The sequence below is a fragment of the Watersipora subatra genome, chromosome 7 (assembly GCF_963576615.1).
Source record: "Watersipora subatra chromosome 7, tzWatSuba1.1, whole genome shotgun sequence".
NCBI classification, from domain to species: domain Eukaryota; kingdom Metazoa; phylum Bryozoa; class Gymnolaemata; order Cheilostomatida; family Watersiporidae; genus Watersipora; species Watersipora subatra.
This window is the reverse complement of record NC_088714.1, coordinates 33,089,840-33,114,467: the sequence shown is the minus strand read 5'-3', so window position 1 is coordinate 33,114,467 and position 24,628 is coordinate 33,089,840. Positions and strand designations below refer to the sequence as shown.

The 24,628-nt window shown below is 35.5% G+C and overlaps 1 protein-coding gene across 1 annotated transcript in view; it reads left to right on the top strand.

Moving 5' to 3' along the window:
• Positions 1-236: 236 nt before the first annotated feature.
• Positions 237-24,628, top strand: part of LOC137399292 (ral guanine nucleotide dissociation stimulator-like 1) — a 50,977-nt gene continuing 26,585 nt past the window's right edge. Inside the window, exon 1 of the mRNA XM_068085336.1 lies at positions 237-444. Coding sequence (XP_067941437.1) covers positions 406-444 — 39 coding nt within the window. The 5' untranslated portion in view covers positions 237-405. The remainder of the gene's footprint in view (positions 445-24,628) is intronic.

Genomic DNA, 24,628 nt, shown 5'->3' with positions numbered 1-24,628 from the left:
ATTCTCGATATAGCCTAGGTTTTATTTATTTTGGTCATCAAAGCAACATTTTTTTTCCTTAATCTCATTTGGCTTTCTGGAGTGTGAAACATCAGACAAACTTACATAAACAGAGGATTTGTAACTTAGTGCCAGACTGAACTGTCACGCAGCCGATGTTGCGTGACCAACCTGTGGATACCAACCCTAGGTGGCGTTCCAACTCCGTTGTTGTGAATCAGAAGCCTAGACGGATTTGTGGCTGTTAGTAGAATACTCCATTTCACTCGCCTTCAGATTGACTGGTAACAATAGCATCACTTTTATAATTAGAAAGTTATATTCTTTAAAATTTTCATCATGGCTCTGTTGGATTAATGTTCTCTTTGGAATAAAGCGTAGCTATCGCTCTTCGTGCTGCTCGGGATGGAAGGAGACTTGATTGAACTTCTTCGTGCCTTTAATGTAAGTTTGCTTGTCTAAATACTTACATTTATTCTGATATATTTAAACTTTTATATTTGTACTTCTGTATTCCTTATACTTCTACACTTACTTATATACTTATAGGAAAGTATCTACAGTATTTCTATAACTAACCTCGTAAACCAAATCTCTTGCATTTAGCTAGAACAGAACTGTATACCAGAGCTTATGCAGAACAGCGGTATCAAACTAATATATGATATGCCCTTCCAGCATGTCAGAATATGACCTTTTTTAACTACTTAACTCTAATTGAACGTTAGTAAGTAAACGGGAACTGAAATCTGGAGAAAGGTTTTAAAGTTGAGAGCGGGGATGGTAGACTATGAGTAAAAGATAGGATAGTATGACAAACCCCTTTGTCATTTAAACTTCAGGTAATCGATTAGGAAGCACATTCCTTGTTCCCAATGTCAGTCAGGTAGAGTTTGTTTGGCCTCTCTCTAGTGATGACTAAAATGAATCCATTGTCTATATGAACAGACGGAAGAGTTTGCATGAAGCTGTCACATAAATTCGCTGACTGGCTGTCATAACAGCCTATCAAGTTTTTATATTATTATTTTTATTATTGTAACCATTTTTCTAAGAACTCGTTCAAGTGTGTTAACTCAGTGTCAATCTTTGAACTCACAAAGTATTAATAACATAAAAGAGAAAAATAACATAAAAATAGATTAAATTTAAGGATATAATGTATCATAAAGTGGTAAAAACCCATTACCAAATCTCGTTTTGCCGTGTTTGGATCTACACTCAAGTTTAATTAGCAGCCGTCTTTATCTCAAATGTCTTTACTAGCTAGGGCACTAAATAAATATATTAGTACTTAGGAAGGTGTTTTTCTCGCCAGCTAGCTATATATGAGTTCTTTGCCTGAGCACACTTTTCTGTTTGTAAACTGTGACAGCCAATAGTCAATAATTTTACAGTCAGCAGTTTATAGCAGTTATCCTTGGTTGTCAGCTTGTCTATTTTTAACAAAACAAGACTAATTATCAGTTTACGTGAACTGAAAATAAAATAAGGGTCTAAAACTGCTAGGAGGAATAATATAGGATTGTGTTACAATTCTCTCTTAGTCATACAATTCAGAATCTGTCCCTTCCGGTTGCCTATAGTTTATTCAGAGAGCAGCTGTGGTCTAGTGGTCTAGTGCGCCGTACCTGCACACAACAGGTTGAAGTTCAATCCTCAAAAGAGGCAACTGATGGTAATAGAAGCGGCAACCAACCTTAAATTGCTCTCCGGACTCAGACATGTCCAATCAAGATCACAAAGCCGTTGTATTTGTAATAATGCTTTTAAAACATTCACACAGCCTCTGCTTGCAGTAAACTAAGCAGACATCATATTTAATATTCAAGGGCTTGCTCACACATTTCATTTAGTTGAACGTGTCTGTTCATGATATTACTCTACTCTGCCCAAGGTGTAGTGATTTGAAGCAAAAAGTTTTCAAACACTGTTTTTTGCTATAGCCTAAGCATGAAAGTGGACACATTCGCTTTTCCAATTTCCAACCTACGGATGAAGGATATATATATAAGCTAACTATATAATATATCATTGTTATTGAATCCATAAGTTAACCGAGTCACATCACTAAACTTAAAGCTCTTTAAAAGTGAACGCCTACACGAGTGATGGCCGTGATTCATGCTAGGACAGTCACTCCGGGGTGAGTGCTTTTACATCTGCTATGCATCCTGTCACCTGCTCTAAAAGTATTCAGATGGTTGGTACTACATGGTCCAGTAACATCTCTTGGTCTGCTTTTCTCAACTTCCTTTATTAATAAGTCTTTATACAGTAATAGTGATAGACCACAGTGCACCAGTGCTGAACCGCTATGCTGGAACGACAAGCAGATCATGGATTCAAAGGGCGCTGTAGTAGAGCCATGGTTGTGCATAGCCTTACGTCAAAGTTGAAGTTTCTGCATATGCAGCAATAGAAAGCAAAACCTATGGCCATGCACAAGGGCGACGCCGTTAGTCGCTAAGGCCGTTTCCACAGCCCAAGATGGCTCCTCGCATGGGTGTTTCGCCTCCAAACAGTGCCACTGACTCAGAAAAGAATGAGAGGAAAATGGCAGTTTCTGTGATGGCATTGCAGCGTCACATGGGGATGTGTCGCAGCAGTATCGGTGTATGAAAACTTCCTTTAAATGTCAAATTAGGAAGTACAAAGAGATCTATATGCCAAGATATCAGTTTTTGAGCCAGCTAGAACGATAAGGTACAGTCATATAAGTAGATGTTTGTTAGATTCTGATAGAAGTTTTGGTAATTGATATTGGTTTAATTTTTAGAAATTGAAAATCTGTTTTCAACTGCGGCCATCTTGGTTACCGATTGATTCATCAGAAAGAATCCCGTGTATGAGAAATATCAGATTAGTGACTGGCTTGTAATGGTTGGATGAATAGGGCTGTTTCCTGTTGGAAGTTTAGTCATTTCACTCAGCGGGGTTAAGATAGTACCTTGAAGAGATCCTGCATATTTATAAGTGAACTGGTTTCCTACTGAACTCTCCAAGCACCGCCATGACTCTGCGTATTGTTGGCACACTACTTGGTTATCAGCTTTAGAGATGACTGTTTACCTAACACTGATGTTAAAACACCCCAATTAAGTAGAAAATTAATAGTGAGAAGATTTATAACACAAATAATGACGTTGCTTGCTCCTAAAAATTTAGTAAAGGTCCTCCTACACCGCTAGCATTATAAAAATTCATGCCAACCACTCAAGGTGACTAATTTTAAAAAGGCTAAAAAACTTACAAAACAACTCTCCTTATTTCTTTATGAAACTATTAAATATTTGCACACACTTAAACAACAATGACCGGTGTAGATCAAGTTAACGTTCCTATCTGACTTCATTGCAGTACCTTCGCTTATGACAGAAGTTAAGTTTTGGCTACTTCAGGTTCAAATCCAATATGTTGCTTTGTTTTTTCACAAGAATTTGATCCAAGCCGTAAACATTGATCTTGAAATAAAATTAACTAATGAAAATAATTAATATTTTCAATTAATACAATTAGCTGTTGTATCTTTAGTGTTAAGGGTTTACCATGCAGCGGCAGGCTGACGCCCTATAGCTTAACAAACCAATTGAAAAACTTGAGTGACCCTGTTGTTATGTTGACATCATAACTAGAAACTGATTTATGAAAATTATGTCAAATATATGGAGTTGGGAATAGAGCTAAGCAGTATCGTCAGAGGCATTATAGCAAAGTAAGAGACCTTGTTCGTAATGACATATCTAGTCAGGATGCCAGCAGAGGTAGATGAGTATCAGATCTGTTAAAATGAGGTCGTGAAGTGCTAATTGTATTTTTTGAACTTACAGCTGTGACCTAGTAAAAATCCATAAAGGCAAGGACAAACGGTAGATAGACTATAGAAGCAGTCATGCATGGGCCGTAGTGTCAGGACTCAAAGGATACTATCCAGTTTGTCAAATACCTCCCTTTGACACATACCTAGTGATCTCTTGTATAATATATAGGGCGGTGTCCGGTGAACTCGCTCTAACAGGTTGTACCAGCGCATAACTTGACTGGTTAGTGTCCAATCATCTATTAGGACTTGTTTTCTGACCCAGATGTCTTCTGGACCCCCTGGGTGTCTGTAGGCAGTAGGGCCTCGTTCAGTAACTAGCATTTACACTAGTGTTAATTTCAAGTTGGTTGAACCTAGAACAAGGAAATGTCTTGTTCACATAGTCTGAGTTGACAGAAGACTTTGAAAGCTTTTAAAGAAGATAAATATTTTTTTTAATTAGAAGCCGTATTCACGTTTCCATAGCGATATGAGTCCTGGCATATTACTTTTAATTAACCTTAAATTAGCAAGTTTTTTACTACTACTTAACTTTTGTTTTAATCTTCAATGCAGTTAAAAAGTTGTAAACAACAACTGCTGCTGCCACAAGTTGGAATTGAAGTTTTAGGCTCCATAATATTGAGACAGCTCAATCTCAGCAAATATGGCTTTCGTTTCTTTGAGAAAACTGCTGAATCTGTGATTCAGCAGTTTGCTGAATCTGTGATTCAGCAAACAGATTTGACTCAATGAGTTGAAGAATTGTTTGTTAACATTCGAAAGTTCTTTGAATAAGTTGTGTCAAAGGGTGGTATTTATTCTGGTGTCTTTGCATGTTTGTATAGGATCACATTGCTACAGTAATGTGACAAATTCTCACCAATCAGGGACATCAAAGGTATGTCACATGAAAGTATTAAATAAATTTATTCTGTGATATCAGTTTTGCCTTGTGGGTAGACTGAGGCCTGCATTATGTCTATTACATTTAAAAAGTTATCCAAACAATTTTTGGTAGTGTCAAGTTTGCATCATCTAATTTTGGAGTGTAACAAGTTGTCCATTTGGTTGTCCATTTGGTTGTCCATTTGGTTGTCCATTTGGTTGTCCATTTGGTTGTCCATTTGGTTGTCCATTTGGTTGTCCATTTGGTTGTCCATTTGGTTGTCCATTTGGTTGTCCATTTGGTTGTCCATTTGGTTGTCCATTTGGTTGTCCATTTGGTTGTCCATTTGGTTGTCCATTTGGTTGTCCATTTGGTTGTCCATTTGGTTGTCCATTTGGTTGGGTCATCAAATATAATCTCGTTGATAGAGCACAGCCTAATAAAGAACCAGCATTTAGCTTTCCACATTGACGATTGGGAACGAACATTGACTTACTACCAATATGTGGAACTGAGGCTACATCTCATTAAACAGCCATAAATTAACCTCCATTAAAATCTTTAGCAATAAAAATAATAAATGCAAATCAAATGCAAACAACACTTGCTTTAATAGGAACAGTAGTAATATTAGTAGTAATAGTGATAATAGCAGTAGCAGTAGTAGTAGTAGTAGTAATAGTGATAATAGTAGTAGTAATAGTGATAATAGTAGTAGTAGTAGTAATAGTAGTAGTAGTAATAGTGATACTAGTAGTAGTAATACTAGTAGTAGTAGTAGTAATAGTAGTAGTAATAGTGATACTAGTAGTAGTAATAGTAGTAGTAGTAGTAGTAGTAGTAACAGTAGTAGTAGTAGTAGTGGTAATAGTAATAGTAGTAGTAGTAATAATAGTAGTAGTAGTTATAGTACCAGTAGTAGTAGAAGTAGTAGCTTCTTTAACACGTTTAATCCAAGACTATTAACCTAACATTGAAGTGTTGCTGCTAATAACATGTATAAGATTAAAAGCTCCATCTTTAAATATAAATTGCAAAAACAAGCTTTTCATGAAATAAAACTAGATACTTTGAGTTCTTGAATGCCGTCCGGCCACACGCTGCTGTTGGCACGTAGATATCAAAGGTACTCAGACATCGAGGGAATCACTGGCTGAATTGGGATCTAGAGATGCGACGGTGTAGTGGATGGTCTTGACATCCGTAGATTATTCCATTTTAAAAGTTGCTCTAGGGTCCAGCAATTTCTGCTCAGTTTTTATTAAATCTTTAATATTGATAATAACAGGGCGACAGCAAATGACAGCAAATGACAGCAAAAGTCTTCCTCTGTGTATAATCTGAGCAGCTTAGTCAACTAATATTGATTATAACAGGGCGACAGCAAATGACATCACAAGTCTTCCTCTGTGTATAATCTGAGCAGCTTAGTCAACGAGAAGCACGAATTTAAGAGTTTGACTTTAGTAATAAAACAGCTTGTAGATTACAGGATGAGGAGGTTACTATTTCTTAAGTGTAAGGAGAATATTAGTGTTCACAGTGATCTCTATCATAGCAGCTTGTATTTCTGTAACTTAATTTGGCAACTAGTATAACTAGAAAAACTTTAGTTGGGTTCACTAAATTCACCCCGAATACTCAATGTCATGCGTCTAAGGAAACCAAATCCGTTTTCTGCCTTTTGTGAGAATGTTCTGATAATGATCCCTGTAATCTGTATCTGATAATGATTTCCGAAGCTCTTGCTTTTAGGCTGAAACATTTACAAGTATTCCGCGACTTATTTATAGTTGTGGAAGTTGGTGATTCAAAGGAAATCGACCACGAGCAAGTCATGCGTAGCATTCATAGTATGCCTAGTTGACTTTGGGTGGGTAACTAACATTTTTGCATGAATTTCCAAAAGCAGTGTTATGGGAGTGGCTGCGTGAAAGCTGACTTCAAAACCTGACATTCAAGTTAGTACAACTAGCCAATGAAATTTCTCTACTTTTTCCAGATGGTCAATCTATGGCTAGAAATAAAGTTATCCACAAACCTGGTTAAGTGGAAGATCTGGGAAACAAGTTGCTCGAAAGATATAAAAACATCGGGATTGTATGGTCTCAATCTTTACTATAAGAATAGCCGTGTTCATACGTCTGAAGCCATTTAGAGGCTGCGAAAAAAAGATTACTTTCAGCGGGGTTCGAACTCATGACTTTTAGCTTTGTAGATTGACACTACCACCTGCACCAATCAACCAACCTGCCGCAAATTGAAATAGTTGTGCAGTTATTTATTACACCTGGCGATTTCTCACAGTCCACAGCACTGCCAGGGTACTAGATTACTAGGGTACTCTAGACTGCCAGGGTACTAGATTACTAAGGTACTCTAGACTGCCAGGGTACTAGAGTACTAGGGTACTCTAGACTGCCAGGGTACTAGATTACTAGGGTACTCTAGACTGCTAGGGTACTAGATTACTAGGGTACTCTAGACTGCCAGGGTACTAGATTACTAAGGTACTCTAGACTGCCAGGGTACTAGAGTACTAGGGTACTCTAGACTGCCAGGGTACTAGAGTACTAGGGTACTCTAGACTGCCAGGGTACTAGATTACTAGGGTGCTCATGTCATCATAGCATGTGAAGAGTTGATTAAGTCAAATGAATGCATTAATGTGTCACTGAAATATATCTCTTAAATATATCCAATAATATGGCCTTTAAATGTAAGTATAGCAAATGAGCTAATCCTTATGAGAAACTCATATATTGCTGGGTGGGTGTGAGGGAACTTCCTGTTTAGAGGTATCTGTCATTTCATTCTCGAGAACTGCTTCCATCATGACTCACCCGTAAAGCCTTACTAATCGCCATGATAGTAATGTAGCCGTTTATAGCAGAACATTTTTAACAAGACGTTATTTAGCAAATCTGTTACTATTGGTGATAAATTATTATAATGTACTATGGTGTGTGATAAAATGATATCATACTACTGTATATAATAAAAAGCAATATAACACATTGTAATATACTTTATTGTTATAATAAATTATAATGTAGAATTATAAACATAAAAGAGCACAATATAATATAGCATAATTTAAAATAACGTAACATGATGTAACATAGTACATGTATTACGTACTGCGTAACCACCAGCAACTTATGTCTGTTATTATAAAAGTGCAGCCGTACAAAGTTGGAAAGTTGTGGGCCAGACCCACTCCCTCTGCTCTTCTGTAGGTTTATAGTTTTTATGTGCCTCGCTGACACTCTCTCAGGTAGAGAGACTGCTGTCAATAAATGCAGAACTAGAATCACATCTGGTCATCACATTTTTTAATTCTCTCCAATACTCATATCTCATCTTGCCCTCCCATCTGACATTCCTCAAAAAAGTTGTCAAAACAGTGTAAGAAGTATACCTTGCTATCTGCAGACATTAAACCATCAAGTTTTTAGAAAAATTTATGCAATTTTTATATTTAAAAAATCTGTCTTAAATTTAGTAAAATAATAAAGCAGAAAATATTATTTTAAATATGTGATCTTCTGAGACAGCACTGACCCAAAATTTCTTTCGCTGCCTCACACAAAGTCACAAGCTAAAACTATATTAACACACTTGCAAATAGCATAACAAGTTGTTATATCCTCGAACTCACTAGCAATCTGTGCATATAATTGGTATATCTATGTTTAATAAGTCTAATCTGCTTATATTAATAAAACAAAATGCGGGTCAGTTTTTTCAAATTATTACGAAGGCAGCAGTCAGCAGCAGTAAATTTCTCTACACGAAGTTATTTATTTCTTCGTTTGTTTATTTATTTAATTATTTAGTCTATATCCTTGTTCATGTTGTAAACCATTAAAGTAACACATTCACCTTCTGCACTTTTCAATAAAGCATGAAGTTTTGCTGGAGCTGGACATACTTATTAATTAATTTATCTTAAATGTTTGCCGTGTTTAGGCAGAAAAACAGAGCGAATCAAGATAGAAGTTTCAAGTACATGTAAACATTTAAACAAGCCTGGCAATGATAGCAGTTATATATACTGTTTGGATAGTTCTATAGATTAATAAATACTTACTGGGTGTTACATCACAATTATCAATTACTAGCTTTACTGAATTTTCTGGGGCAGTCGATCATTAGCCCTTGCAATACCTTTTTAATAAAACTACACTGCTAATGAACAAAGTGATTTGGAGTTATTACCACTTGCTATCATGTACTTCAGCATAATAATGTGGAATACATGTTTCAAGACTTGTCTCATCTTGTTTGATGGTATTAGACCTATTGTACATGTAGAACACATAGGCAATACAAGATATTGTTTGAAACAACATTGGTTTGTCCTTGTTAGCGAGCTTATGGGTGTTTTATTCATTTTCTTGCACTTCTTACCATCTCATTTCTCTCAAACTTGGTAATTCTTTTTGTAAAGTTTTCACAATCACCCATTTTATCTGCCAAAAGCAACAGGCACCTTTATTTAGAGAAATGCTCATGAAAATAGACCAGAAAAATAGTTTTAATAAAAAATCATCTTGTAGTAGTTGCTCATGTTTGCTGTTGTTTTTTATTACTAAGAGAAATACACTCCAGTATAGATTTTTTAAAATGAAATACCATAATAATATGGTATTTCATTTTTGAAATATTGTAACAAATGAAGTCCCAAATTTTACACACTCACAGCAAAAAGTCAAACATTTTTATTTTTTAGCTTTTTCTTTTTCAACTAGAGAATACAACTCTTACAACTCTTGCAATTCTTACAACTCTTACAACTCTTACAACTCTTGCAACTCTTACAACTCTCACAACTCTTACAACTCTTACAACTCTTACAACTCTTAAAACTCTTACAACTCTTACAACTCTTACAACTCTTACAATTCTTACAACTCTTACAACTCTTGCAACTCTTACAACTCTTACAACTCTTACAACTCTTGCAACTCTTACAACTCTTACAACTCTTACAACTCTTAAAACTCTTACAACTCTTACAACTCTTACAACTCTTACAACTCTTACAACTCTTACAACTCTTGCAACTCTTGCAACTCTTACAACTCTTACAACTCTTACAACTCTTGCAACTCTTACAACTCTTACAACTCTTACAACTCTTACAACTCTTACAACTCTTACAACTCTTACAACTCTTACAACTCTTACAACTCTTACAACTCTTACAACTCTTACAACTCTTACAACTCTTACAACTCTTGCAACTCTTGCAACTCTTACAACTCTTACAACTCTTACAACTCTTACAACTCTTACAACTCTTACAACTCTTAAAACTCTTACAACTCTTACAACTCTTACAACTCTTACAACTCTTACAACTCTTACAACTCTTGCAACTCTTGCAACTCTTACAACTCTTACAACTCTTACAACTCTTGCAACTCTTACAACTCTTACAACTCTTACAACTCTTACAACTCTTACAACTCTTACAACTCTTACAACTCTTACAACTCTTACAACTCTTACAACTCTTACAACTCTTACAACTCTTACAACTCTTACAACTCTTACAACTCTTACAACTCTTACAACTCTTACAACTCTTACAACTCTTACAACTCTTACAACTCTTACAACTCTTACAACTCTCACAACTCTTACAACTCTTACAACTCTTACAACTCTTACAACTCTTACAACTCTTACAACTCTTACAACTCTTGCAACTCTTACAACTCTTGCAACTCTTGCAACTCTTACAACTCTTACAACTCTTACAACTCTTGCAACTCTTACAACTCTTACAACTCTTACAACTCTTACGACTCTTCAACTCTTACAACTCTTACAACTCTTACAACTCTTACAACTCTTGCAACTCTTACAACTCTTACAACTCTTACAACTCTTACGACTCTTCAACTCTTACAACTCTTACAACTCTTACAACTCTTACAACTCTTACGACTCTTACGACTCTTACGACTCTTACGACTCTTACGACTCTTCAACTCTTACAACTCTTACAACTCTTACAACTCTTACAACTCTTACAACTCTTACAACTCTTACAACTCTTACAACTCTTACAACTCTTACAACTCTTACAACTCTTACGACTCTTACAACTCTTACAACTCTTACAACTCTTACAACTCTTACAACTCTTACAACTCTTACAACTCTTACAACTCTTACAACTCTCACAACTCTCACAACTCTTACAACTCTTACAACTCTTACAACTCTTACAACTCTTACAACTCTTACAACTCTTGCAACTCTCACAACTCTTACAACTCTTACAACTCTTACAACTCTTACAACTCTCACAACTCTTACAACTCTTACAACTCTTACAACTCTTACAACTCTTACAACTCTTACAACTCTTACAACTCTTACAACTCTTACAACTCTCGCAACTCTCACAACTCTTACAACTCTTACAACTCTTACAACTCTTACAACTCTTACAACTCTTACAACTCTTACAACTCTTGCAACTCTTGCAACTCTTACAACTCTTACAACTCTTACAACTCTTACAACTCTTACAACTCTTGCAACTCTTGCAACTCTTACAACTCTTACAACTCTTACAACTCTTACAACTCTTACAACTCTTACAACTCTTACAACTCTTACAACTCTTACAACTCTTACAACTCTTACAACTCTTACAACTCTTACAACTCTTACAACTCTTACAACTCTTACAACTCTTACAACTCTTACAACTCTTACAACTCTTACAACTCTTACAACTCTCACAACTCTCACAACTCTTACAACTCTTACAACTCTTGCAACTCTTACAACTCTTACAACTCTTACAACTCTTACAACTCTTACGACTCTTCAACTCTTACAACTCTTACAACTCTTACAACTCTTACAACTCTTACAACTCTTACAACTCTTACAACTCTTACGACTCTTCAACTCTTACAACTCTTACAACTCTTACAACTCTTACAACTCTTACAACTCTTACAACTCTTACAACTCTTACAACTCTTACAACTCTTACAACTCTTACAACTCTTACAACTCTTACAACTCTCACAACTCTCACAACTCTTACAACTCTTACAACTCTTACAACTCTTACAACTCTTACAACTCTTACAACTCTTGCAACTCTCACAACTCTTACAACTCTTACAACTCTTACAACTCTTACAACTCTCACAACTCTTACAACTCTTACAACTCTTACAACTCTTACAACTCTTACAACTCTTACAACTCTTACAACTCTTACAACTCTTGCAACTCTCACAACTCTTACAACTCTTACAACTCTTACAACTCTTACAACTCTTACAACTCTTACAACTCTTACAACTCTTGCAACTCTTGCAACTCTTACGACTCTTACGACTCTTACAACTCTTACAACTCTTACAACTCTTGCAACTCTTGCAACTCTTACAACTCTTACAACTCTTACAACTCTTACAACTCTTACAACTCTTACAACTCTTACAACTCTTACAACTCTTACAACTCTTACAACTCTTACAACTCTTACAACTCTTACAACTCTTACAACTCTTACAACTCTTACAACTCTTACAACTCTTACAACTCTTACAACTCTTACAACTCTTACAACTCTCACAACTCTCACAACTCTTACAACTCTTACAACTCTTGCAACTCTTACAACTCTTACAACTCTTACAACTCTTACAACTCTTACAACTCTTACAACTCTCACAACTCTCACAACTCTTACAACTCTTGCAACTCTTACAACTCTTACAACTCTTACAACTCTTACAACTCTTACAACTCTTACAACTCTTACAACTCTTACAACTCTCACAACTCTCGCAACTCTTACAACTCTTGCAACTCTTACAACTCTTACAACTCTTACAACTCTTACAACTCTTACAACTCTTACAACTCTTACAACTCTCACAACTCTTACAACTCTTACAACTCTTACAACTCTTACAACTCTTACAACTCTTACAACTCTTACAACTCTTACAACTCTTACAACTCTTACAACTCTTACAACTCTTACAACTCTTACAACTCTTACAACTCTTACAACTCTTACAACTCTTACAACTCTTGCAACTCTTGCAACTCTTACAACTCTTGCAACTCTTACAACTCTTGCAACTCTTACAACTCTTACAACTCTCACAACTCTTACAACTCTCACAACTCTTACAACTCTTACAACTCTTACAACTCTTACAACTCTTACAACTCTTACAACTCTTACAACTCTTACAACTCTTACAACTCTTACAACTCTTACAACTCTTACAACTCTTACAACTCTTACAACTCTTACAACTCTTACAACTCTTACAACTCTTACAACTCTTACAACTCTTACAACTCTTACAACTCTTGCAACTCTTGCAACTCTTACAACTCTTGCAACTCTTGCAACTGTTACAACTCTTACAACTCTTGCAACTGTTACAACTCTTACAACTCTCACAACTCTTACAACTCTTACAACTCTTGCAACTCTTACAACTCTTACAACTCTTACAACTCTTACAACTCTTACAACTCTTACAACTCTTACAACTCTTACAACTCTTACAACTCTTACAACTCTTACAACTCTTACAACTCTTACAACTCTTACAACTCTTACAACTCTTGCAACTCTTACAACTCTTGCAACTCTTGCAACTCTTACAACTCTTACAACTCTTACAACTCTTGCAACTCTTACAACTCTTACAACTCTTACAACTCTTACGACTCTTCAACTCTTACAACTCTTACAACTCTTACAACTCTTACAACTCTTACAACTCTTACAACTCTTACAACTCTTACAACTCTTACAACTCTTACAACTCTCACAACTCTCACAACTCTTACAACTCTTACAACTCTTACAACTCTTACAACTCTTACAACTCTTACAACTCTTACAACTCTTACAACTCTTGCAACTCTTACAACTCTTGCAACTCTTGCAACTCTTGCAACTCTTACAACTCTTGCAACTCTTACAACTCTTGCAACTCTTACAACTCTTACAACTCTCACAACTCTTACAACTCTTACAACTCTTACAACTCTTACAACTCTTACAACTCTTACAACTCTTACAACTCTTACAACTCTTACAACTCTTACAACTCTTACAACTCTTACAACTCTTACAACTCTTACAACTCTTACAACTCTCACAACTCTCACAACTCTTACAACTCTTACAACTCTTACAACTCTTACAACTCTTACAACTCTTACAACTCTTACAACTCTTACAACTCTTACAACTCTCACAACTCTTACAACTCTTACAACTCTTACAACTCTTACAACTCTTACAACTCTTACAACTCTTGCAACTCTTGCAACTCTTACAACTCTTACAACTCTTACAACTCTTACAACTCTTACAACTCTTACAACTCTTACAACTCTCACAACTCTCACAACTCTTACAACTCTTACAACTCTTACAACTCTTACAACTCTTACAACTCTTACAACTCTTACAACTCTTACAACTCTTACAACTCTCACAACTCTCACAACTCTTACAACTCTTACAACTCTTACAACTCTTACAACTCTTACAACTCTTACAACTCTTACAACTCTTACAACTCTCACAACTCTTACAACTCTTACAACTCTTACAACTCTTACAACTCTTACAACTCTTACAACTCTTGCAACTCTTGCAACTCTTGCAACTCTTACAACTCTTGCAACTCTTGCAACTCTTACAACTCTTACAACTCTTGCAACTCTTACAACTCTTACAACTCTTACAACTCTTGCAACTCTTACAACTCTCACAACTCTTACAACTCTTACAACTCTTACAACTCTTACAACTCTTACAACTCTTACAACTCTTGCAACTCTTGCAACTCTTACAACTCTTACAACTCTTACAACTCTTACAACTCTTACAACTCTTACAACTCTTACAACTCTTACAACTCTTACAACTCTTACAACTCTTACAACTCTTACAACTCTTACAACTCTTACAACTCTTACAACTCTTACAACTCTTACAACTCTTACAACTCTTACAACTCTCACAACTCTTACAACTCTTACAACTCTTACAACTCTTACAACTCTTACAACTCTTACAACTCTTACAACTCTCACAACTCTTACAACTCTTACAACTCTTACAACTCTTACAACTCTTACAACTCTTACAACTCTTGCAACTCTTGCAACTCTTACAACTCTTGCAACTCTTGCAACTCTTACAACTCTTACAACTCTTGCAACTCTTACAACTCTTACAACTCTTACAACTCTTGCAACTCTCACAACTCTCACAACTCTTACAACTCTTGCAACTCTTACAACTCTTACAACTCTTACAACTCTTACAACTCTTACAACTCTTACAACTCTTACAACTCTTACAACTCTTACAACTCTTACAACTCTTACAACTCTTACAACTCTTACAACTCTTACAACTCTTACAACTCTTACAACTCTTACAACTCTTACAACTCTTACAACTCTTACAACTCTCACAACTCTCACAACTCTTACAACTCTTACAACTCTTACAACTCTTACAACTCTTACAACTCTTACAACTCTTACAACTCTTGCAACTCTTGCAACTCTTACAACTCTTGCAACTCTTGCAACTCTTACAACTCTTACAACTCTTGCAACTCTTACAACTCTTACAACTCTTACAACTCTTGCAACTCTCACAACTCTCGCAACTCTTACAACTCTTACAACTCTTACAACTCTTACAACTCTTACAACTCTTGCAACTCTTACAACTCTTACAACTCTTGCAACTCTTGCAACTCTTACAACTCTTGCAACTCTTACAACTCTTGCAACTCTTACAACTCTTACAACTCTTGCAACTCTTACAACTCTTACAACTCTCACAACTCTTACAACTCTTACAACTCTTACAACTCTTACAACTCTTACAACTCTTGCAAGTCTTACAACTCTTGCAACTCTTACAACTCTTGCAACTCTTACAACTCTTACAACTCTTACAACTCTTGCAACTCTTACAACTCTTGCAACTCTTACAACTCTTACAACTCTTACAACTCTTACAACTCTTGCAACTCTTACAACTCTTACAACTCTTACAACTCTTACAACTCTTACAACTCTTGCAACTCTTACAACTCTTGCAACTCTTACAACTCTTACAACTCTTACAACTCTTACAACTCTTACAACTCTCACAACTCTCACAACTCTCACAACTCTCACAACTCTTACAACTCTTACAACTCTTACAACTCTTACAACTCTTGCAACTCTTACAACTCTTACAACTCTTACAACTCTTACAACTCTCACAACTCTTACAACTCTTGCAACTCTTACAACTCTTACAACTCTTACAACTCTTACAACTCTTGCAACTCTTACAACTCTTACAACTCTTACAACTCTTACAACTCTTACAACTCTTACAACTCTTACAACTCTTACAACTCTCACAACTCTCACAACTCTTACAACTCTTGCAACTCTTACAACTCTTACAACTCTTACAACTCTTACAACTCTTACAACTCTTACAACTCTTACAACTCTCACAACTCTCACAACTCTTACAACTCTTGCAACTCTTACAACTCTTACAACTCTTACAACTCTTACAACTCTTACAACTCTTACAACTCTCACAACTCTTACAACTCTTACAACTCTTACAACTCTTACAACTCTTGCAACTCTTGCAACTCTTACAACTCTTACAACTCTTGCAACTCTTACAACTCTTACAACTCTTACAACTCTTACAACTCTCACAACTCTCACAACTCTTACAACTCTTACAACTCTTACAACTCTTACAACTCTCACAACTCTTACAACTCTTACAACTCTTACAACTCTTACAACTCTCACAACTCTTACAACTCTTACAACTCTTACAACTCTTACAACTCTTACAACTCTTACAACTCTTACAACTCTTACAACTCTTACAACTCTTACAACTCTCACAACTCTTACAACTCTTACAACTCTTACAACTCTTACAACTCTCACAACTCTCACAACTCTCACAACTCTTACAACTCTCACAACTCTTACAACTCTTGCAACTCTTACAACTCTTACAACTCTCACAACTCTTGCAACTCTTACAACTCTTACAACTCTCACAACTCTCACAACTCTTACAACTCTTACAACTCTTACAACTCGTACAACTCGTACAACTCTCACAACTCTTACAACTCTTTCAACTCTTACAACTCTTTCAACTCTTACAACTCTTACAACTCTTGCAACTCTTACAACTCTTACAACTCTTACAACTCTTGCAACTCTTACAACTCTTACAACTCTTACAACTCTTACAACTCTTGCAACTCTTACAACTCTCACAACTCTTGCAACTCTTACAACTCTTACAACTCTTACAACTCTCACAACTCTTACAACTCTTACAACTCTTACAACTCTTACAACTCTTACAACTCTCACAACTCTCACAACTCTTACAACTCTTACAACTCTTACAACTCTTACAACTCTTACAGCTCTTACAACTCTTACAACTCTTACAACTCTTACAACTCTTACAACTCTTGCAACTCTTGCAACTCTTACAACTCTTACAACTCTTACAACTCTTACAACTCTTACAACTCTTACAACTCTTACAACTCTTACAACTCTTACAACTCTTACAACTCTTGCAACTCTTACAACTCTTACAACTCTTACAACTCTTACAACTCTTACAACTCTTACAACTCTTACAACTCTTACAACTCTTACAACTCTTGCAACTCTTACAACTCTTACAACTCTCGCAACTCTTGCAACTCTTACAACTCTTGCAACTCTTACAACTCTTACAATTCTTACAACTCTCACAACTCTCACAACTCTTACAACTCTTACAACTCTTACAACTCTTGCAATTCTTACAACTCTTACAACTCTTACAACTCTTACAACTCTTACAACTCTTACAACTCTCACAACTCTTGCAACTCTTACAACTCTTACAACTCTTACAACTCTTACAACTCTCACAACTCTCACAACTCTTACAACTCTTACAACTCTTACAACTCTTGCAATTCTTGCAATTCTTACAACTCTTACAACTCTTACAACTCTTACAACTCTTACAACTCTTGCAACTCTTGCAACTCTTGCAATTCTTACAACTCTTACAACTCTTACAACTCTCACAACTCTTACAACTCTTACAACTCTTGCAATTCTTACAACTCTTACAACTCTTACAACTCTCACAACTCTTGCAACTCTTACAACTCTTACAACTCTCACAACTCTCACAACTCTTACAACTCTTACAACTCTTACAACTCTTACAACTCTTACAACTCTTACAACTCTTACAACTCTTACAACTCTTACAACTCTTACAACTCTTGCAACTCTTACAACTCTTACAACTCTTGCAACTCTTACAACTCTTACAACTCTTACAACTCTCACAACTCTTACAACTCTTACAACTCTTACAACTCTTACAACTCTTACAACTCTTACAACTCTTACAACTCTTACAACTCTTACAACTCTCACAACTCTTACAACTCTTACAACTCTTGCAATTCTTACAACTCTTACAACTCTTACAACTCTCACAACTCTTGCAACTCTTACAACTCTTACAACTCTCACAACTCTCACAACTCTTACAACTCTTACAACTCTTACAACTCTCACAACTCTTGCAACTCTTACAACTCTTGCAACTCTTACAACTCTTACAACTCTCACAACTCTTACAACTCTTACAACTCTTACAACTCTTGCAATTCTTACAACTCTTACAACTCTTACAACTCTTACAACTCTTACAACTCTTACAACTCTTGCAACTCTTGCAACTCTTGCGACTCTTACAACTCTTACAACTCTTACAACTCTTACAACTCTTACAACTCTTGCAATTCTTACAACTCTTACAACTCTTACAACTCTTACAACTCTTACAACTCTTACAACTCTTACAACTCTCACAACTCTCACAACTCTCACAACTCTCACAACTCTTGCAACTCTTACAACTCTTACAACTCTTACAACTCTTACAACTCTTACAACTCTTACAACTCTTACAACTCTTACAACTCTCACAACTCTTGCAACTCTTACAACTCTTACAACTCTTGCAATTCTTACAACTCTTACAACTCTTACAACTCTTACAACTCTTACAACTCTTACAACTCTTACAACTCTCACAACTCTCACAACTCTCACAACTCTCACAACTCTTGCAACTCTTACAACTCTTACAACTCTTACAACTCTTACAACTCTTACAACTCTTGCAACTCTTGCAACTCTTGCAACTCTTGCAACTCTTACAACTCTTGCAACTCTTGCAACTCTTACAACTCTTACAACTCTTACAACTCTTACAACTCTTACAACTCTTACAACTCTTGCAACTCTTGCAACTCTTGCAACTCTTGCAACTCTTACAACTCTTGCAACTCTTACAACTCTTACAACTCTTACAACTCTTACAACTCTTACAACTCTTACAACTCTTACAACTCTCACAACTCTTACAACTCTCACAACTCTCACAACTCTTACAACTCTTACAACTCTTACAACTCTTACAACTCTTACAACTCTTACAACTCTTACAACTCTTGCAACTCTTACAACTCTTACAACTCTTACAACTCTCACAACTCTTACAACTCTTACAACTCTTACAACTCTTACAACTCTCACAACTCTCACAACTCTTACAACTCTTACAACTCTTACAACTCTTACAACTCTTACAACTCTTACAACTCTTACAACTCTTACAACTCTCACAACTCTTGCAACTCTTACAACTCTTACAACTCTTACAACTCTTACAACTCTTACAACTCTTACAACTCTTGCAACTCTTACAACTCTTACAACTCTTGCAACTCTTACAACTCTTACAACTCTTACAACTCTCACAACTCTCACAACTCTTACAACTCTTACAACTCTTACAACTCTTGCAATTCTTACAACTCTTACAACTCTTACAACTCTTACAACTCTTACAACTCTTACAACTCTTACAACTCTCACAACTCTTGCAACTCTTACAACTCTTGCAACTCTTACAACTCTTACAACTCTTACAACTCTCACAACTCTCACAACTCTTACAACTCTTACAACTCTTACAACTCTTGCAATTCTTACAACTCTTACAACTCTTACAACTCTTACAACTCTTACAACTCTTACAACTCTTGCAATTCTTACAACTCTTACAACTCTTACAACTCTCACAACTCTTGCAACTCTTACAACTCTTACAACTCTCACAACTCTTACAACTCTTACAACTCTTACAACTCTTACAACTCTTACAACTCTTACTACTCTTACAACTCTTGCAATTCTTACAACTCTTACAATTCTTACAACTCTTGCAACTCTTACAACTCTTGCAACTCTTGCAACTCTTACAACTCTTACAACTCTTACAACTCTTACAACTCTTGCAACTCTTGCAACTCTTGCAACTCTTGCAACTCTTACAACTCTTGCAACTCTTGCAACTCTTACAACTCTCACAACTCTTACAACTCTTGCAACTCTTACAACTCTTACAACTCTTACAACTCTTGCAACTCTTACAACTCTTGCAATTCTTACAACTCTTACAACTCTTACAACTCTTACAACTCTTACAACTCTTACAACTCTTACAACTCTTGCAACTCTTGCAACTCTTGCAACTCTTGCAACTCTTACAACTCTTGCAACTCTTGCAACTCTTACAACTCTTACAACTCTTACAACTCTTGCAACTCTTACAACTCTTACAACTCTTACAACTCTTACAACTCTTACAACTCTTACAACTCTTACAACTCTTACAACTCTTGCAACTCTTACAACTCTTACAACTCTTACAACTCTTACAACTCTTACAACTCTTTCAACTCTTACAACTCTTACAACTCTTACAACTCTTACAACTCTTACAACTCTTACAACTCTTGCAACTCTTACAACTCTTGCAACTCTTACAACTCTTACAACTCTTACAACTCTTACAACTCTTACAACTCTTACAACTCTTACAACTCTTACAACTCTTGCAACTCTTACAACTCTTACAACTCTTACAACTCTTACAACTCTTACAACTCTCACAACTCTTACAACTCTTACAACTCTTACAACTCTCACAACTCTTACAACTCTTACAACTCTTACAACTCTTACAACTCTTACAACTCTTGCAACTCTTGCAACTCTTGCAACTCTTGCAACTCTTACAACTCTTGCAACTCTTACAACTCTTACAACTCTTACAACTCTTACAACTCTTACAACTCTTACAACTCTTACAACTCTTACAACTCTTACAACTCTTACAACTCTTGCAACTCTTACAACTCTTACAACTCTTACAACTCTTACAACTCTTACAACTCTTACAACTCTTACAACTCTTACAACTCTTGCAACTCTTGCAACTCTTGCAACTCTTGCAACTCTTACAACTCTTACAACTCTTACAACTCTTACAACTCTTACAACTCTTACAACTCTTACAACTCTTACGACTCTTGCAACTCTTGCAACTCTTACAACTCTTACAACTCTTACAACTCTTACAACTCTTGCAATTCTTACAACTCTTACAACTCTTACAACTCTTACAACTCTTACAACTCTTACAACTCTTACAACTCTTACAACTCTTACAACTCTTACAACTCTTACAACTCTCACAACTCTTGCAACTCTTACAACTCTTACAACTCTTGCAATTCTTACAACTCTTACAACTCTTACAACTCTTACAACTCTTACAACTCTTACAACTCTCACAACTCTTGCAACTCTTACAACTCTTACAACTCTTGCAATTCTTACAACTCTTACAACTCTTACAACTCTTACAACTCTCACAACTCTTACAACTCTTACAACTCTTACAACTCTTACAACTCTTACAACTCTTACAACTCTTGCAACTCTTGCAACTCTCACAACTCTTACAACTCTTACAACTCTTACAACTCTCACAACTCTCACAACTCTCACAACTCTCACAACTCTTACAACTCTTACAACTCTTACAACTCTTGCAACTCTTGCAACTCTTACAACTCTTACAACTCTTACAACTCTTACGACTCTTACAACTCTTGCAACTCTTGCAACTCTTGCAACTTTTGCAACTCTTGCAACTCTTGCAACTCTTACAACTTTTGCAACTCTTGCAACTCTTGCAACTCTTACAACTCTTGCAATTCTTACAACTCTTACAACTCTTGCAACTCTTACAACTCTTGCAATTCTTACAACTCTTACAACTCTTGCAACTCTTGCAACTCTTACAACTCTTACAACTCTTGCAACTCTTACAACTCTTGCAATTCTTACAACTCTTACAACTCTTGCAACTCTTACAACTCTTGCAATTCTTACAACTCTTACAACTCTTACAACTCTTACAACTCTCACAACTCTTACAACTCTTACAACTCTTACAACTCTTACAACTCTTACAACTCTTACAACTCTCACAACTCTTACAACTCTTACAACTCTTACAACTCTTACAACTCTTACAACTCTTGCAACTCTTACAACTCTTACAACTCTCACAACTCTTACAACTCTTACAACTCTTACAACTTTTGCAACTCTTGCAACTCTTACAACTCTTACAACTCTTACAACTCTTGCAACTCTTGAAAGAATAAAAATTTTACTGGAGACAATAGCACTGTTCTTTTAGCAACTTTTCCTTTAGCACTTCTCCTTTTGTGTTAAATGATCATACTTTTTATTTTACATCACTATGGCACAATATAGCTGATAAATATTTCCAGCTATTTTGTTTTTTCAAACATTAACTAATGGACTTCTTACTAATCCGCACGTCAAAATCTATGCTCAGGGATTTATGTTAAAGGTCAAGGATTTGGCGTAGAGTTCAGCTTAAGGTAAAAAATTCCAATCTTTTCAATATCTTCCACATGACATAATTTTTGCTTTTTCTCACAAAGAAAAAGGCTTAGACTCTAAGCACTAACACGCAAGCAGCTAAATACTTTCTGGATCACATCAATGTCGGCAAATCTAGATGACATCAAAGAAAATAGTTTATGTCATTTAGATTCTATTAACTGATTCATAAAACTGTCATTAAAAGCCAAAGATCCATGATGATATTAAGTTAGAAAACTTTAAATTGTAAAAAGAATACACGCATCGCATCATGTAAAATATATAGCTACTATTTTGGTTTTAACGTTTGAAATCTTATTTTCAATTTAGGCACAAAGCACGTGTGTAACAGAACTATTGTTCTTGGCATAAAGTTGAATAAACAAAAAATGTCTATTTGTTCATCAAACAGTTTAGAACGCTGCCAGCAAGAGTTTCTGTTGCCAATTCTAATCTTTTCTTCATACATTAAACTAAACAACATTCAATTAATATTTTATTATTATTATTTATTATCCTAAAGGTTAAATCTGTTTATCCCACAAGACTTCATCGTACGGCTGACATAACCAGGTCTACATTTGTAAGACGTATATAACCTACCGGTATGTAAGAGGTGAAGTTATAGGAATCAAATGTGGTGACAAACTAGTCTATAAAGCATTACTCATATTTGCCGTCCGATCATCGGAGACAAAACTGATGTGGAAATGATTTGAATATTGACAGTATGAGAAATGAGATTATATGACAGGAGCATCACTGGAAATGGCGAAAAAATTGTTTATAAGCTATATCTGAAGGGTGGTTAAGAGGCTGGTTCTCAACATGAGCAAATTTCAGACTAAATATTTTTGGCAACTTGGCGGGCATATGCTTGTGAAGTCTGCAAGAAACGAGCAAAAAGACGTGAAATTAGTGTTTATGCAGACTAACAGACAGACAATGACAGACTAAAATTTATCATTAGAGATTGTATTTAAACTAAATTTTGATGCATATTTTATTGGTTGTTTTTATCTTTTATCAACTTACATATATTTAATTGATTATACTATATTTCTGCTATAATGTCTAATAGATTAGTGATAATAGTAATAGCAGTCATTGCAGAGTCTATAAATTTTTGAAGACGGAATTTCTTGTTCCTTACAAACTTAACAGATCAAAAAGGTAGATTAGTGAAATGTTTTTATATTTTACTATCAATTTAAACTTACTGAAAGGCCAGAGCTAACTGAACATGATAATATTGAACATATAACGTATAACATATAACGTTATGACACATAACATTTTAACATATTATGTTAAAACTCATACAAGCTATGTATTGACTTCTCTACAAGAAACACTGGAGGCACAAAAAGTATGTCACATTTCTTGACCTTAATATTTATTCATAACAATTATCTCTATAATTATGATTGCACCTTTTTAATCTATTTACACCGTATTTAAATAATCATAATGTTTTAAATATGTTTTGTTTCAAGGTACTTTACAGTGGTTTATTTTAAATCAAATGCTTTTTATCAGTAGATTTCAAATTTCATTTTAATATTATAATCTCTGAGAGACAACAAGCCAAAGCGATGTGTAAATGACATTCACTGCTAGAGTTTACTTCTGCATTACTCGAAGTGTCACATAAAATAGAACTAAAATAGACTGACTTCCTACACCTCGTCGACATATAGACTGTTTATGCCATACTTGTGACTATCTCTGGCTAACTGAAGTTATCTCCTTCTCTGCGGTACACTTGACTGAGAAGGCAGCGGCACTTTCCATAGCATCCTTTTTGTATTTGCTGAAATATGTTTATAACATAATATTAAAAGATATACTATCTGCTTAATAAGTATTAGTAACGAGTGGCTTCTAGGGATACTGGTTTGAAGGAGTGTTCATGAGCTCATTACATAGTTATGAAATATGGTCATGTGATACAAAGAGTTGTCTGCTTTTTCTTAATACTAATTGCAGTAATA